The sequence below is a fragment of the Buteo buteo genome, chromosome 18 (assembly GCF_964188355.1).
Source record: "Buteo buteo chromosome 18, bButBut1.hap1.1, whole genome shotgun sequence".
Classification (NCBI taxonomy): Eukaryota; Metazoa; Chordata; class Aves; order Accipitriformes; family Accipitridae; genus Buteo; species Buteo buteo.
The window spans coordinates 13,172,517-13,188,612 of record NC_134188.1 but is presented as its reverse complement, the minus strand read 5'-3'; the positions used below and the strand labels follow the sequence as shown (position 1 = coordinate 13,188,612).

The 16,096-nt window shown below is 38.2% G+C and overlaps 1 protein-coding gene across 3 annotated transcripts in view; it reads left to right on the top strand.

Moving 5' to 3' along the window:
- The window catches only part of GRIA4 (glutamate ionotropic receptor AMPA type subunit 4), a 240,424-nt gene that overhangs the window by 171,400 nt on the left and 52,928 nt on the right, over positions 1–16,096 (top strand). For 2 of the 3 annotated variants that reach the window (XM_075050019.1, XM_075050020.1), the window contains exons 9-10: positions 3,331–3,441; positions 11,417–11,623. In XM_075050019.1, the coding sequence (XP_074906120.1) occupies positions 3,331–3,441; positions 11,417–11,623 (318 nt within the window). Of the gene's footprint in view, positions 1–3,330; positions 3,442–4,756; positions 7,813–11,416; positions 11,624–16,096 lie in introns of those variants that run through there. The other variant, XM_075050021.1, reaches the window with a different exon arrangement.

Genomic DNA, 16,096 nt, shown 5'->3' with positions numbered 1-16,096 from the left:
GAACTGGATGTACTTAAACAGCTGAATTCAATCCTATCCTTTGAGGAGGTTTTTTCGTTGGGGATTTGAGGTATTTATAGGAAAACATATTATTATTTAGTGCTCTTACAGTGACTGTGAATCTATACACTTACACAAGTGCCATGATACATCTTACATATTTATTCAGTAATCCAGTTCCAGAGTTACTTTAGCACAGGTTTGAGATGCACACATGCAAGCTTACACTCATGCACACAAGCTAAAATTCCTTTAAAAAATGCCTGCCATTCCTCAAAACCCTCCTTTATCTCTATCTGCATTTTCATATTGTACTTACTTTTATAACACAGTGTATTATTCATTTTCTGCTTTCCTTCTGAACTTCCCAGCAGTGAGGAATTGCACAATGAGAACCAAATGTTCACTATTACAATGAGCTTCCCAAACTGCTGGGTTTTGGTATACATATTCTGTCTTTAGCTGGTCACAGTTTTTGACAAGAACTTGACATTTTCAGTTATCAGTTGTACCTGTGACTCTGTGATTGTCTGGATGAAAAAGAATATTTGTTAGCAGTGCATCCTGCTAGGAAGAAAACCTCCCTCTCTACTATATCAGCAATGGTGAAGCTTCCTGTTGGCTGCAGACACCTAAAATCAAGGCTGCTGTCCTGTAATAGCAATTGCAAGGAGAAAAGGAACATTTCAACTAAATATACCAGAAGCTGTGCATGGGAAGAGTTTGTACTTGTTTGCTTCACTAATAGAAAAAAAAAATTCACTGATATTCAATCATATTCACTCACTCATATTGAATTATTTATGTGTTTATAATTCTCTGTGGTGAGTGTGTCTGCACACTGCTCTAGGGACTGCTAAAATGACTTGCCTCTCCATAAATTTTTTTCAAAAAGGAAATTAATGAAATAGTAAATGTAAAAATCAAGAGGAAAGTTGACTGTTTTATGAATATACAGGATTCTTTAATGCATGTGAGACCAGAAATCAAAGCACTCCCCTGCACTTCTAGACTCTCATATCACATCACTGCATTGATCTGAACATCATGTTTTTCCACATCATGGAGGCAGAATCCTATGTGATAGTGAATTTTAGACTGGGTTCTACAAAAAATGTTAGAAATAATGTTGGCTACATATCTGATTTGATGACTTAGCCAGCTTCCATCACACTGAAGTCTTTTCATCCAAGGCACAGCCTGTCCTTTGGCACAGACAGTTACCCTGGAGCTCTGTCTGGAGCCCACTAAAATTCCCTTTCCTCTTCTGGTAAGATGGACAAGGCGTTCCTCTCTCCCAGCTCTTGGTCTCATGAACTCATTAGTTGAGGAAGGAGGGAAGGGGGAGTTGCTGCTGACTGGTCCCCAGGTGCTTCTGAAAACTGAACTGTGCCAGCTTCAACTGCATTTCTTTGATAGGAAACTTTAAAAATCACTGCTGCTGTCTGCACCTTTCCTGGAAAAAAAGATAAGTCTCTTAATTCATTAGGCTCTGAGCAACCTGGAGAGCCCCTTTAGGTGGAATTAGAGCACTATTCTACTGACATGTTTCTGTTCATGTTGTCTGTTTGACATGGAGCTGAGTGCTGTCAGCGCCGGATCAGAGGAACAGGCACTGAGCCATTCCCCAGCAATGTTGTCAGAGGGTCCACAGACAACTGTGATCTAGTTGCAGAAAAGAGAATGGCAAGAAGGGGAGAAGGGAGGGTGTTTGCTAGTGAGCCACAGGTTAGATGCGAGAGAGCAGCTTCAGCTAAGGGACCTATGTATGGCATGCTGAAAGGATTGGTGGGAAGTTGGAATTAGACATCTCCAAGTAAGAGCAAGACAAGGGACCACTGTCATGAAGCACTTGCCATTTCATAGACATCAGCCTTGTACTGGGAGCATCATGCACACAGCTTTCCCAGGAAGACCTTTCCTACCTAACATCACCTGGGGCAACATTATATGATTAGGAGGAACTCTAAATCCAGAAATACCACTTGCTGATACAGATACTAAACATGATGTCATCACATGGAGTGAGAAGATGAGTGTGCTGTAAGATTCCAACTGGCCAAGATTTACAAAAACAGGGAAGTATTTTAGGTCTCATATCTTCTTTTGTCCATCCAAAGACATAGTACATAGCCTGTGGGGATCTTTTAGAGGTATGTGGTGAGTTTTAAGTGTTCATTGAGCAGCTCCCAAAAGCATCAATAAAAGTTTGAAGGGGAATCTCCTTTTGTCAGGCTGCCTTCATCCCATCTGGTCTTAACAGCAAGTACTGCATCCCTGGGCCCTCACAAGGATTTTGACTCATACCTTGCACCCCAGCAGCATCACTACCAATGCACAGGGCACAGCTGCAGGCTGTACTGAATACAAGAGGTGTGCACTGCAAAAGACCGATGTCTGTATGTAGGGGAAGGCTTCTGATTGCAGGCACACCACTTTTAATTTTTTTTTCTCCAGGGGAATACAAGAATGAGTGATTGAAACCTGGCTCTAGAGTAGTTCATCACCAGCAATGAACAAAGGCACCTGTTTCACCTTAAGGCTACTCTAGGAAGGGTTGTGGCAGCCTAAATGCAGCCAAGGAGAGGAAAACCTGATTTGTTCCACCTCCCTGTAGGCACTTACCAGAAGTACTTTTAGAGTGAAGTCACTCTCACCGTGCTTTAGAGTCAGTGGGGGAAGCAAGCACTTTTCTAGGAGGGTTGTTTATCCTGCATGAGCTGAGTCACTGTCTGGTGGTGCCTGTCTATCCAGTGAGTATAAAGAAAGCTTTAGTAACAGGGCTTCTCATGTAGGTAGTAAAAGTCAGTGCCAGCAATTAAGTGGAATGAGCCCGGTGTAACTCCCTGGGCTGGGGTCTCTTGGGAGGCCTATGATGGGGCAGGGAATTGAGATCAGCCATTGAATTGCAAAGCTGTCATCCAGATGTCTTTCACTCCTCCATCTAAGACCAGAAGATCTGGAGGATTAGTGAATGAAAATTTTCTTGTGGAGAGCAAAAGTTCTTACATCTCATTTATGCCCCAGGAAGGCTTCAAACTATTGAAAATGGGATTTAACTTGTGCCTCTCGTCAAAGTAAGTAGCTCAGATCATTCAGGAACAGCTGAGTGGCAGTGATACCAGGTCTGACTCTGTGCAGAAGTGGTGCAAGATGGTAAACCCAAAGTGTTAGCTACGTACCACCATGCACCTGTCTGTTAGTGTGACAGCACTTCCTTTGGTACAAAATTATCTTTGGATCACTCTGTTGTTCTTATAAACATTTATATTTGTAATTATACAGAATGTAGACTTCTCTACTGTAAATTATATACATTTTGTTTTGCAGGTTGGTTACTGGAATGACATGGATAAATTAGTTTTGATTCAGCATGAACCTACACTTGGAAATGACACTTCAGCCATTGAGAATAGAACAGTAGTTGTCACTACAATTTTGGTAAGGTGCTTCTTTTTTTAAGGCTTATACTGGTGTGTGACACAATATCATTTCTAGTTATGGTCTAATTTAGTCTGCCAGTTCCTAGGTTAGTGGGAGGGTGAGAGCCATATATCTTAATTATCTTGACTGTCCTGTCTGTACAGAGAGTTTTTTGGTACACATTTAATATAATGATTCACTTGAAATCAGGTTTTTAAAATTGAGTTGCGGTAATTTTTTTCCTTTATTCAGTCTTTTCCATTTTTTACTAATGTAAGTCTCAGAAACATAAGTGAATTCTTTCAACCTCTAATTGATAAATTTTGACTCACAAGAAACTGGAAGAAAAGAAAAACCTGAAACCTCTAAATGACAGAATTGAACAGAGGGTATAAAATGAGATGTCTGTAATGCCAGTGTCTGTTTTTGTCGATACATTATAAATTCAAAATTGACATTAGCAAGAGCTAAAATTCTAAGTAGTATAGTTCAGTCAGCCAATCAGAACTGGATTATCTACTTTTAATTATGAATGAAAACATTAATTTAGTAGATGCATTTGAAAATATTTCTTAATATATTTATCATTTCAATAAAATTTCCATTTTAATTAAATAGATTTGGGGGTTGATTTTCCAGTGTTATTGGTGATTTTAAAGAGTGGTTGCAAAGGAGAATGCAGTTGCTTCATTCATTTACATTTTTAATACATAGTTTTTCAAAATGGTTGTTTCTTACAATTTCTATTTTAAACAAAATATTTAACAATTTTCCCTCTGAAGTCAGACATGCCCTTTTAAGCTGATGATTGTCAAACCCAGCTGGCAAAGGGTGACCTTTACCTGACCACTTTTAAGATTTTACATCTCAGTTCACTGCCCTTTTCACCTGCTTCATTTAGACAGGACGTTTTAACCCTTTAGAATAGACTGTGTCTCAAATGGGGAGGAATATTCTGTATGTGTTGTTAAGCAATAATTTTTCTAATTTAATACAGAGTTGAAAATAATCCAAAGGAAAGTGTCAAGACATTTTCTTACTCAAAAATGCAGTTAGTTACCAGATTTCCAGCAGTGTGTATCCGCATTTATACATTAAATATGTCTTAACAAGTCTCCTGTTGAAGATTATCATTCCAGGATGCAAACCAACCAAACTGCTATACAGGAATTCAGAATGTAACTCCTAACCAGATTGTGTAACTTTTTATTTTATTTTATTTTTTTGCATGGGACATTTAAAATATATGTATCTTTTTCCTAAAAAAAAAAAAAAAAAAAGACGTGGTGATGGAAAAAAAAAATATACTTCAGTACAGTCCTCCTCTTTTCAGCCTCTGATGAAGAATCCTATTTTAAGAAATTGATCAAGGAAGAAAAGAGTCCCAAGATGCTGCGAACATTCCTAACTAAGGCTCAAGTATTAACCACCAGTCTAGTAGCATTGAGCTAATTTTTCCATATGGATTACTGTTCCTCTGACTGGATGACCAGGCACTGAACCACCAAGAAAAGTTCTGTGACTAATCTGAAATGTCTAGAACAGATGACGTTAACCTTCAACTTTGCCAAGCTGAGAAGAGAACGATGTGAATAACAAGCTTTCAGTCGAAATTTTCCTCTCATACCAATCCTGATATCTTTGACTGAAGCTTCCATACATGAATACTGTAATTTCCATAAATAGCTCCAAGCTTAGGAGAAGCAAGTAAAAAATAACAATGAAAAGTAATATGAAAGGTTCCTGTTTACCAGAAAGGAGAAAAAGGAAAACAAGAAAGCTTTTAAAATGTGTTATCTTGCCTGTCCTGTTTGCATTGAAGCATTTTGATGTTCATAATAAATGTTATCTTCAAAAGAACTTTTCCAGTCCCTGTATTGAAAGGACTGGTGGGATCATTTTCAAAACCAAAAAGCTGAATTATTATTCCAAAGCATGCCCTATGTTTATGCAGCATGTCATTTTGGGATAAATGCAATTATTTGAAAGCAGCACTGCTTCTTGACAGAAAGTGTCCCCTTTCAGTGTTTCAAAATCACAGTGCAAGAGAAATATATCAGAATTTGGTTTGAATAAGAATATATGGTGAATTCTGCCTTATCATGCCCATCTCCCACTGACTGCACTGGGAGCTGCACACATGATGCTGAAGGCAGATTAGAACCATGATTCTTAATATTGGCCTGCCAGGGCAATGATTTAGCATCCACAATCATTTGATCACACACACAAAGAAAGGATATGTTTAACTAGGATAACTTTCAGAATCCTCTTATTTTGCTCTTCTCTGTATTATAATCATGTTGCAAATGCCAGACAGAGACTTTTTCACCTCTTCATTGCCCTCTTCACATTGAAGGGAAGTTGAACCATTGTAGATGACAAATGTAATTTTGGTTGCATGCATATTTTCCAACACTAAACTGAAAAGCTTCTGCAACCAGTGCTGTCAGGCTTTTCGGTCTTTGAAGGCAGGTGTCGTGGCAGCGTAAGAAAAGTTTACAAGTTTTCAGCATGGCTCGCTTTAATTTTTGCCTGAAACCAAATAGCACAAGTTGGTTTGCCTGCTCTTTCTTCAGTTTTTATGCATCTATGCTTACTTTGCTGTAATGTGGCTGTATGGCTATTGCATAGAAGGTGCATTATAATGAATTAACTCTGCACTCAAAGAACTTAGTACAGTGTTTTCTACTTGGCAAAATGTTATGTTCATTTGTAACATAGTGAGAGCACATAGAATTTATTTTACAGTTTTGGTTTAGTGCATAGGCACTCAACCTATCTTCAATTAGTCATGTAGTAATGGAGCAGCCCAGAGGGAGGTGGCAGCAGGGGCAGCTGATGTGCTTTACCAGCTGCCGTGCAGCCCCACTTTTTATAGTTCCTGGGAGAGACCTGTGTCCTGCACCTCATGTCCTGCATCCTGCACATCTGGCCCTCTGGAAAGGACAGATTTTCTACCTGTGTGCAGAACCATTCCCTCCAGGGGAGGCTTGGGACCTCCAAGTGCACAGTAGGGTCATTGTATGACTGGAGAAGGGATGCCATGTGCAGCCCTCCTCTAACACTAAGGTAAAGCGAGTGACTTACCCAGCTAGGAAGTATAATCATTTCTGATTTAGCAAGTTGACAATATAGGGGAGTAGACTGGGAAGACTACTTCAAAGTCTCTAATCCATTTCATGATACAGCCAACTTTGTACCTACTGTGAGACTGCAAAACTTTAAAATTACAGAAATCCTTTAGAAACAAAGGTTGATGTGCATGAGCTGCATCTGCATTGTGGCTTCCAGCTCAATATTTTAAGGAGATAGTCTTGGTGTTGGCAGATTAAGCTTCAAGGGCAGGATCCAGTTCATGACTGAGCCACTAAATGTACATGACTTTACAAAGGATATTGATTCAGTTGCCCACTTATAAGCACTCAGTGACATTTAAGATGCTCTAGGATATACTGCCTACCCCCCATTTCTTACACTGGCAGGATGACACTTGCCTGTCTCATGCAGTATATGACCACTCCATCTGGATGTCTCAGCTAGTGTATGTTGTTTCAGGCATGTGGGATAGGTTGTACCTCAAGTATGTAAGTTTTCATCGAAGTCCACAAAGATTTAGAAATTGATTCAATGGTCCATAGGTGGATGCCTAACACTGAGGATATCAGACCTATCCATAAAGGGGCAGCACAAAGGACCTGCAGAATGGCACTTGGAGGTCAAGCAGGTTACCGTAGGGCATATCAGATGATAGATAACCTTCATTAGGTGACTGAGAGCCACCCTCATTGTTTTGACTGATATACTCTTCATGGAGTCTTACCTCAAAAATTCTAACTGTAACCTTCTTTCTCATAATAGAAAAATATTTTTTCATTAGAAACTTTGTTAATTAAATTGTTTAGTAAACTGGAGAAAAAATTGAAGTTTGTTGCATGACAATAATAAAGATTTCAAACCGAATCCTGGACACTTTATTCAGAAAAAAAACCCCAAAACACAAAACACAAAAAACCTTCCATTGACATCTGCAGAAGTTTCTTTCAGAATAAAGTGTGATAGTATGTGCCACTCCTGTTCTAAAAATGAGACATTTCCTTGCACAAATATTGTCACTTTTACAAATTATTTTTACAATGTTTAAAGATTCCGAAATGAACTTTAGAATAGGAAAGCCAAACATAGATGTTTGGTATTTGCATTAGTTACTTTCTCGAGCTTCCCTTATAGTATGAATCATGAGTTGTGAGCATTTTACTGTACACATGAATTTGTGGCAATGTGGTGGAATGATTTGTTTACATCTATAAAGGTAATTGTTGCAGACATCAACTTGTATTTACAAATGTTAAGTATTGTTATAAAATTGTGAATTATATAAGTAAAGCTTGCACCATTTCAAATATCTGTTCCGTGCTAGTCATTGATCATTTCAATGTGAACTTTTCTTTGATTCAGTACCCCAGAGAATACTATTAAGCAGCTGAAACCTTGCAAATATTGCAGTGTTAAACCTCATTCAGCAGTAAGTCAAACCTGTGTTTTACATCAGTAAGTTAAGAGTTTATAGTTCAAAAATGTAGTAAATACAAAGATGGTAGGGAGAAGTAATATTTTTGTTAGACAAGATGCTATAACTGCAAATGGTGAAAAAGTATGCCTACTGTTTTCAGCTATTACAGCTGATCTAATAGAAGATATTACCTCTCCACAGATGTCTTGCATCTCTTATATCTTTAGACTAGCATGGTTACACTAACATTACTTCTAATTTAGAAAATGCTATTGTAATAGATTATACAGAAAAAATCATCTTTTTCAATGCCACAGACAGAAGATATGGCTGAGTACGTGCTATTGATCAATTCAGATATTTCATTACTTTGCAGTGTGACCTTGCAAGTTCATCTGTGTAACTTGCTTGTTAGCAAACCAGTAAAACTTGCCTTTCCATGCCCTGATGTTATTATAATAACATCTGCACACCTCATTAGTTTGGAACACCCCCAAAGTCTGAAATGGACAGAATTTAAAACGAGTGCTACTATTTCATTTTTTTTGCAAACAGTCTTTATCAAAAAGCCACATTCAGTCCCACCCACATTGCCCCATCAAATTCTACCTTGAAAATATATCTTTCATTATTTGGCAGGTAAAGTAGGCACAACAATTAAAGAAACTGGTTTTTATTCTGTGTAAAATAGGTAGGAGGGAAAAGACATGGCGAGCAAAAGGTAGTAAGTGTTCCCATTATTTTTAATTGTATTATTTCACACTGGCAGTGTGAAATAATTCTCACTCAATTACTGCTTCTTTTAAAGCAGTCACAGCAAGAGGTACTACCTTACTTTATAAGAGAACTGCATTATAAGAGATGTTCCTTTCTGTATTTTGCTCTAAATCAGTAAGATCAGAGTGTGTAGAAAGAGAAGTGGATGGGCAGAGAACCAATGTGGTTCCTCCAAGTCACCCAACAGATCCCTGCCAGAACCCAGATCTTCTGAGTCCTCATTTGGTGGTCCCTCCACTGGATGGGACTGTCGCTGCTTGCACCTACCAAGGATGGTATTGGACCCCACTGCTTCCCTTCTCAACGTTCTCTCACAGAGCTCATGTGGAGGAGGGCTGAAGTTTATTTAACCTTTAACAGGAAAAATAAGTCATCCATCACTTTGCTTTGCTATGCAGAGACAGTTGAAATGCTTTTTTGTAGCAGCCCTGTCAGTGATGAGGTGCAGGCAGAAGCACAGCATCTGGGTTTTGGGAGAAGGAGCAGGCTGACCTGTCCTCCTCTGTGCCTGTCTGCTTTGTGTCTCTCTCCAGAATTATTATTTCCTGGTGTGACTTTAATTGTATGCCTTTGGCTTGGGATTTATAAGAAAGGCTGAATCAGAAGAGCTAGCAGTCACTAACTCTGGTCTTTGAAAAACAAAATTGCTTTTGAGGTGTAGCAAGCAAATGTAGCTAACTGAAGCTTGTACGGAGAGTCCACAAATGCAGGATACTGGACAAGACTTGGTTGTTATTTCTAGCTGGCAGTTGACTAAATTACAGTCAGGAGAGAGAGTATTTTTAACCTCTTTATTTTTAATCATTTTTGTGCAATGACATATGTAGAAAGACATAGGTAGTCAGACAGAGTTTGACTTTGGAAGTGATCATTATGGACACTTTTCTATGCTTTGTGGTTCCTTAGCTGAAGTAATGGCCATCCAATCAATGGCCTCCAATACTGAATTACTGCTAAGGGATTGTGGCCCAAAGAGGAATGTCCGTAGCAGAGAGTAACATCAGAAGGAGATGATGGGAGGAGAGGTGTTCCTGGAATACACCTGAAAGTGAAACATTCCTGCAATACTTAGGAACCTGACTCTGTCTTTAAGGAAACACTAGCACTTCCTCATTCCCAAACTGTGTTGAATTTAATCTGGGACCTTTTCTCTCACACTGATGTAAATGAACTACACAACTTTCTCCACTCACACAAAGCTCTGTTCTGCCATCCTACAGAGGTGGGTCCTGGGCAGAGTAACCACAGGGAGTAAACTTACATAAGTAAAGAGAATAGTGCCTCCCGCATATAGTCTCTCTCTTTTCTATTTCTCTGCCTTTTCACCTTATAATAGTAAATTAAAAATAATGTTCAGGCTCGCCTATCAAGTTCTTCTCTGGGATGGATCCACACTCTGCTAATAGGAGCTATTATATTGGTATCCAAAAGGAAAAATTTACCTGACACAATGAAAAATTTTGGAATTAGTTTATTCAGTCCCCCTATTGTTCATATAATGCCACGTGTCCTCCATTGATAAACACTTAATAGAGGTTACAAAATTGCTGTTGCTTACAGCTGGTGTTGATGTAATTTCAATGAAGCAGACATTCTCAGACTACACTTTTACCTTTTTTTTTTTATTTTTGTACTAATTATGTATGTAGGAAAGATGTGAATAGGGCAGAGTACTACCAAGGTTGGTGTCAAAAAAACAACATTCTCCAGGGCCAGTGTAGAGAAAACTTAAGTTGCCAGTATTTTGTGATGTAAGTTCAAACAAAGGGTGACATTAGTAACAAGTATTTTATCTGGAACTGGCTATGAGTATGGATTATGTGAAGTAATTTAAAATTCCACCAGAAAGTATAGTTTTACATAATGATTGCTAAAGTCTGAATCCACATAGAGCAAAAAAGAAAAATGTGACCTTGATTTCCCAGTCACATAATGTTCACTATTATGATAGTGTGATTTACACAGGGAATGTAAGATCCACTTTTTGAGACAGGTTTTACTCGTTTTCGATGGCACTCACCATCCAAAAATATTTTGGTACTTCTTTTTCATGCAGCATGTAAAGTCAGTGTCAGCTTAATACCATTCTTGTCCATGCATATTGCTTAGATTCATCGTAAAAGACCTTGCAAAATCCACACTTTATTTGAAGGGGAAGATATGTGTTTCCTTGGGAACGTATTTCTATATTCTCACTAAAATGTACGTAGCCTCTTAGTAACTATGCATTCTAAACCCCAAGAAAGCAAATCATTCAGGCTGTGTATCTGAAATTACATAGACAATAACCACATTTTGTGAGAAGATATGCTTTCTTACTGAAGTCAAAAGCATAAATTATACCTTGCATTATCTTAGTCATTTGCATTGTATGGGTTAAACCTCTATTCACACTTTAAATTTAGTATATACTGCACTAAAGTCTTTCATTTAAAACAAAGTAAAATTTATGTGCATTCTTACATAGTTTTTGTGTTCATAATTTGTAAGGTTGATAAATCTTGTGAAATGCATAAGCCAAATTACAGTGTAAATATTATACCTTTCTAGAAGGATTTCTGTTAATACATTTTAATTTAAATGTGCTAATACTATCCATGAACTTTTGATAAAATGTGTGTTGTTAAGTCAGTAGATGACATGTTACTTTTCAGAGTATATTCGGTATACTTCTCCTTTACAGTTCTACTTCTTTCATTATAGGAAGCCCCATATGTTATGTTCAAGAAAAACCATGATACGTTTGAAGGGAATGACAAGTTTGAAGGATACTGTGTAGATCTGGCGTCAGAAATTGCAAAACATATTGGTATCAAGTACAAAATTGCCATTGTTCCTGATGGAAAATATGGAGCAAGGGATCCAGAGACAAAAATCTGGAATGGGATGGTGGGAGAACTTGTTTACGGGGTAAGCATACCAATTTTTGAAGCAGGATTTAATTTATCATAGTGTTAGTCATAAAATAGGAAGTATGTGTGCATTTTATTTAACCTTGGGGTCACAGAAAAGAAACACAATTCTGTTTCAGATCTCTGTGCTTTCATTTAATTTCAAGAGAAAATCAAATATTTTCATGCAAATTCTACTATTTATTCAACTAGTACCTTGTAACATTGGAACATCCATAGTTTGTGCATCCCTTAAAAATTCATTAATGTTAGAACTAGCGTTAGAGACCATCTATTCCTGACACATTATAAAACTTAGTTGGGAAGAATATCACTCATTTATTCATTTTCATGGAATGGTGGACAGATCTTTTAAAGAGGACAGGACTCTTGGTCTAGTTTGAGAAATGGAGAATCCACCATCATATATTAAACATATATAATAAAACACTACAGACAAGTACATAACTAGGCAATTCATAATTAAGACGGACTTTTAAGATGAACATTAATAATAAAATTTAAGAGCAAACTGGTAAGTTCAGCAACTAAGAGCATTATGTTATATAGTGATCTGGGAAAGGATTATTCAGAATAGCATAACAGTTAACAATTCTGTTGACACATGAAGTTGTAATATTTAATGAAAATGGTTCCAACAAACCCGAAGAAATATTTGCAATATTTGGTGTTACCAAAAGTAGCAAAACTCAGAGCTGTGCTTGCTAGCATCTGCACTGAGAATAGATCAGAATTCTTAGAGAATCTTTTTATTTCAGTGATGGAATTAAAAAAAAAATCCTAAAACTATTCAGGTGAGAACATTTCTGCCAATGAACCCATAACATGCCTCAAACTGCCTATAAAAAACTGCTGCATATCAGTTGGTCCATCCACAGTTGCAGTTTTTGCAATTCCGGAAACAGTTGGGACCAGATGTGGCAAAAGCCTAGTGGCTTTTCTAGCAGCTCCATTTCTGTTCCCTTCTGTCAGCTAAGTATAGCTGATATATTTTGTCGAAGTCTTCTCCACTAGCATCAGTTCAGGGGACTCCTCGACATGAAATAGACTGTGGAGTGTGGGAAATAGCACCCCAGAGTTTTGTTGATTTCCCCATGGGAATGGGAAGGTTATACCAGCCTCACAAACCTCTGTATGTTCTTGGAAGTTCTTGGAGGAACCAACCTCACTTGTGTCTTTAAAGAGTGGAAAAGCTGAATGATGCATCAAGCATGTATATCCACTTTTGTGGCTTGGAGGCAGCTCAACTCTCAGGATATTAGAAACCAAGGGGTTTTCAGACTTAGTTTATCATAATGGAGGTGGATCCTTGTCTGGCTTTTAATTGCAATAGCAAACACATGGATGTCAATGGCTATGCAATGTTTTACACCAGTAGATTTTTTAAATCATCTGAGAAATTTTACAAATTGTGAGAAAATTCCCTTGCTCAGATGCATAGTTTCAGTGGCCTATCATCTAGTTGAAAATTATAGAGGAAACTTGAAATTGCACTTTAGTTTTCTGTTTGTTTGGGGTTTTTTTTTCCTTTTATCTTGAAAAATTCACCTCATCAAACCCAAACTGCCCTAGTACTGGACTGAAATACAATGCTGTTAGGAAGCTCACACAGAGGCTCATGCCAGTACTGGAATGTGACCTGCAGCTATTAACATAGCTGAAAGCAACAAAACTCACAGGCATAAGGAACCTGTTACAAATCATCTACATGAAGAGGACATCCCAGAATACATGGTCAACACTTCATTTTTTTGTAGTGGAAAAGAATGAGGTGAAGGCTCTTTAAAGGTTTGATGGCCAATTTTAAAAGCTCCTGCACAACTATCTGTTTAGGAAGGCTGCAGTCTGTGATTCTGGGATTGAGCTCTGGGAATGAGCTGCAGCAAAGCTCTCAGAGCTGCTTTTATTGAAGGAACTAAGAAGTCCACTGTTGCCCAGTATATTTGTTCTACTGTCTGAAGGCTCCTTGAGGCTATATCTATCCCAGGATATCAGTGGCACCAGGCAGTAACTCTGGGCACTTGAACTTGCCTGACTAATCTGCTAAATTGCAGCAATGGTCCCTGGTATATTTTTGGCCCATAATTGCTGTCCAAAACAATTTCTGAGCCCAGCTGACGCTAGGATGGGGGAGAGGCCATTCCCTATAAGCAGCTTGGAGGCAGCCATGCTGGTTTAGAGGTTAAATGACTTACATGGTAGCAACACAGACTGCCCTGTGCCAGCTGGCCTTAAGGCCAAGAGCTACTCCAAGCATATTTAATGTACTTTTATGGGTGTAGCTTTAAAGGAAATTATTCCTTCTGTTAACTTATAAAAGGTTGCTGCTTAAGATTTCCGTAGGGAATCCATGAAGAGCATCTTCCCTGCAACTTCCTTGAGTCCTTGTCAGGTGATTTACAGAGCATCAGGTTCCCTGGCCTATTCCACATAGAGAAAGCGGAAATATCAGTCAGCCAGAGACTTTCCTGCAAAGCTCTGCTATAAGAGGATGTTCATCTTCTCTGATAGATTCCCAAATCATAAACACAAGTACTCTGAGTAGTTGGCTGTGGTTCAAGCAAAGCTTTTATATGCAGCCAAGATTGAGATAGAATTTGCAACTGAATTAGCAAGTTAACAAGATGATCTGTTTGGGAAACATTTTACAGCTTCTAATTCCCAACCATGTTACAGGATTAACAGAGTTTTGTGCTGGCCAGTGAGATTGGACCTTTTCTGTGCTGCACAAAGGGCTCCACTTCCTCTCCTGCTCTTTACACCGTACCCCAGTGCCTCGGTGCCACCAATGCCGCTTAGCCCTATCCATCTTACTGAGAGTGGACATGTGCCAATTTTATCCCATGTCTCCTCAAGACCCATATGCACCGTTGGTCATTCTGGTATCTGGACACTTCAAATGCTGCAGAGAGCAGCTTGGTTGTTACCTAAACTCTGTAGTTGATTTTTCCATCATGTCCCAGGGGAAACAGCATATAAAGTGCTGTGATGTACAGTTTTGCTATGACTGTACAGAAGGTCGGGGGGAGGTTTATTTTCCTGTTTTGTTTTTTGTTTTAGCACTCTATTAAAAACTAGCAGGAAATCTTGGTCATTCGTCACTGATGTACTGACGTGTCCAAATGCCTGCAGTAGTCCCTGTGGGACTCTATAGGCCTTGGTATCCAGCTCACAGGAGGAATGCTGGCTGGGGATGAAATACCATTAAACACGTGTAACAGGTGTTTCCAAATGCACTAACAGTCAGCTCCAATTAAATATTCATTCTCCTGACACAGAATGCTATTCTTTCACTGCTTAACACAAAAGGTCACAACTCATTTCTGTTTAAAATATGAGAAGCCATGAGCTTCTGAAGTTGAAATCACTTCCTGCATGATTTTTCTCAAATAGCTTTACCACCTTCATACAACTTGTACCAAGCATAGATTTTATTCACAAGGTTATAATAATATATTCTGGAAAAGTAAAAGTCTCTTACCATCAGACTTAATCTTTTTCCATTGTATAATATTGGAAGGATCCAGAATCCATCTGTACTTGGTAGTGGTGCAGCCTTGATTGAAATGCTGTTACAGGTGCAATTGATTCAAGTGTGAAGTATCATTAGACTTTGTCAAAACAGATTTCACTGGCAACAAAATCATTACTTGTTTGCACCATTGTTATACTGTTAATCATTTAAATCCATAATTATATGGTGTACATAAACTGGGTAAAGCACAAACGCTGGTGATTATCATGCACAGCTATTGTCGTTAGCTTTCAACAACAAAGAGTTTATGTAGGCCTTAATGTGGCACACAGCAGTCTTACAAAAATAATATATAATATGATCAGATTGGGAAGGCTGCCCTTTTTCCAATTATTTGGCATCTAATTGTGACCTAGCTGTGTACTGTTGCTTTACTTTCATTGGCATGAAATGGATTTATCTACATTAAGAATCATCTGACATTAGATCACTGTCGTAATGAAATAGGCTGAGTTCCTATTCTCCTCTTTAACTCCTTAAAGTAGTATCAGCAGCTAGTTCTAATATAGTTCAAGTTCTGCATGTACTCCTTGAGCATTTAAATTTCGTACAATGAATCTTATCCAGTGTTTCACACACAATATGCAGTGTGCTAATTAGGTCTTTAAAATCTCCACAATTCACATTGGAAAAACTAGCAACCCTCAAGGATCATTATTTTAATCTCAGTAGCAATCTGCAGACACAAAAACTGAAACGTTAGCCAACACTTTTGAAGACCAATGGCCAGGTCTGTCATTTACAATCTGTTAATGAAGATACCACTATGTGACAAATACAGATTAGCAGTAATAGATCACAGTTTCCCTGAGCCTTTCAGTTTATTCATTTCAAGGACTCCGCATTAGGGATTCACAGTAGCTGAATTTTAGAAATACAAAAGACATTGACTCTAAGGAAGGGAACCATTCTTCTAGAAAAAACTAATTTGTGAAT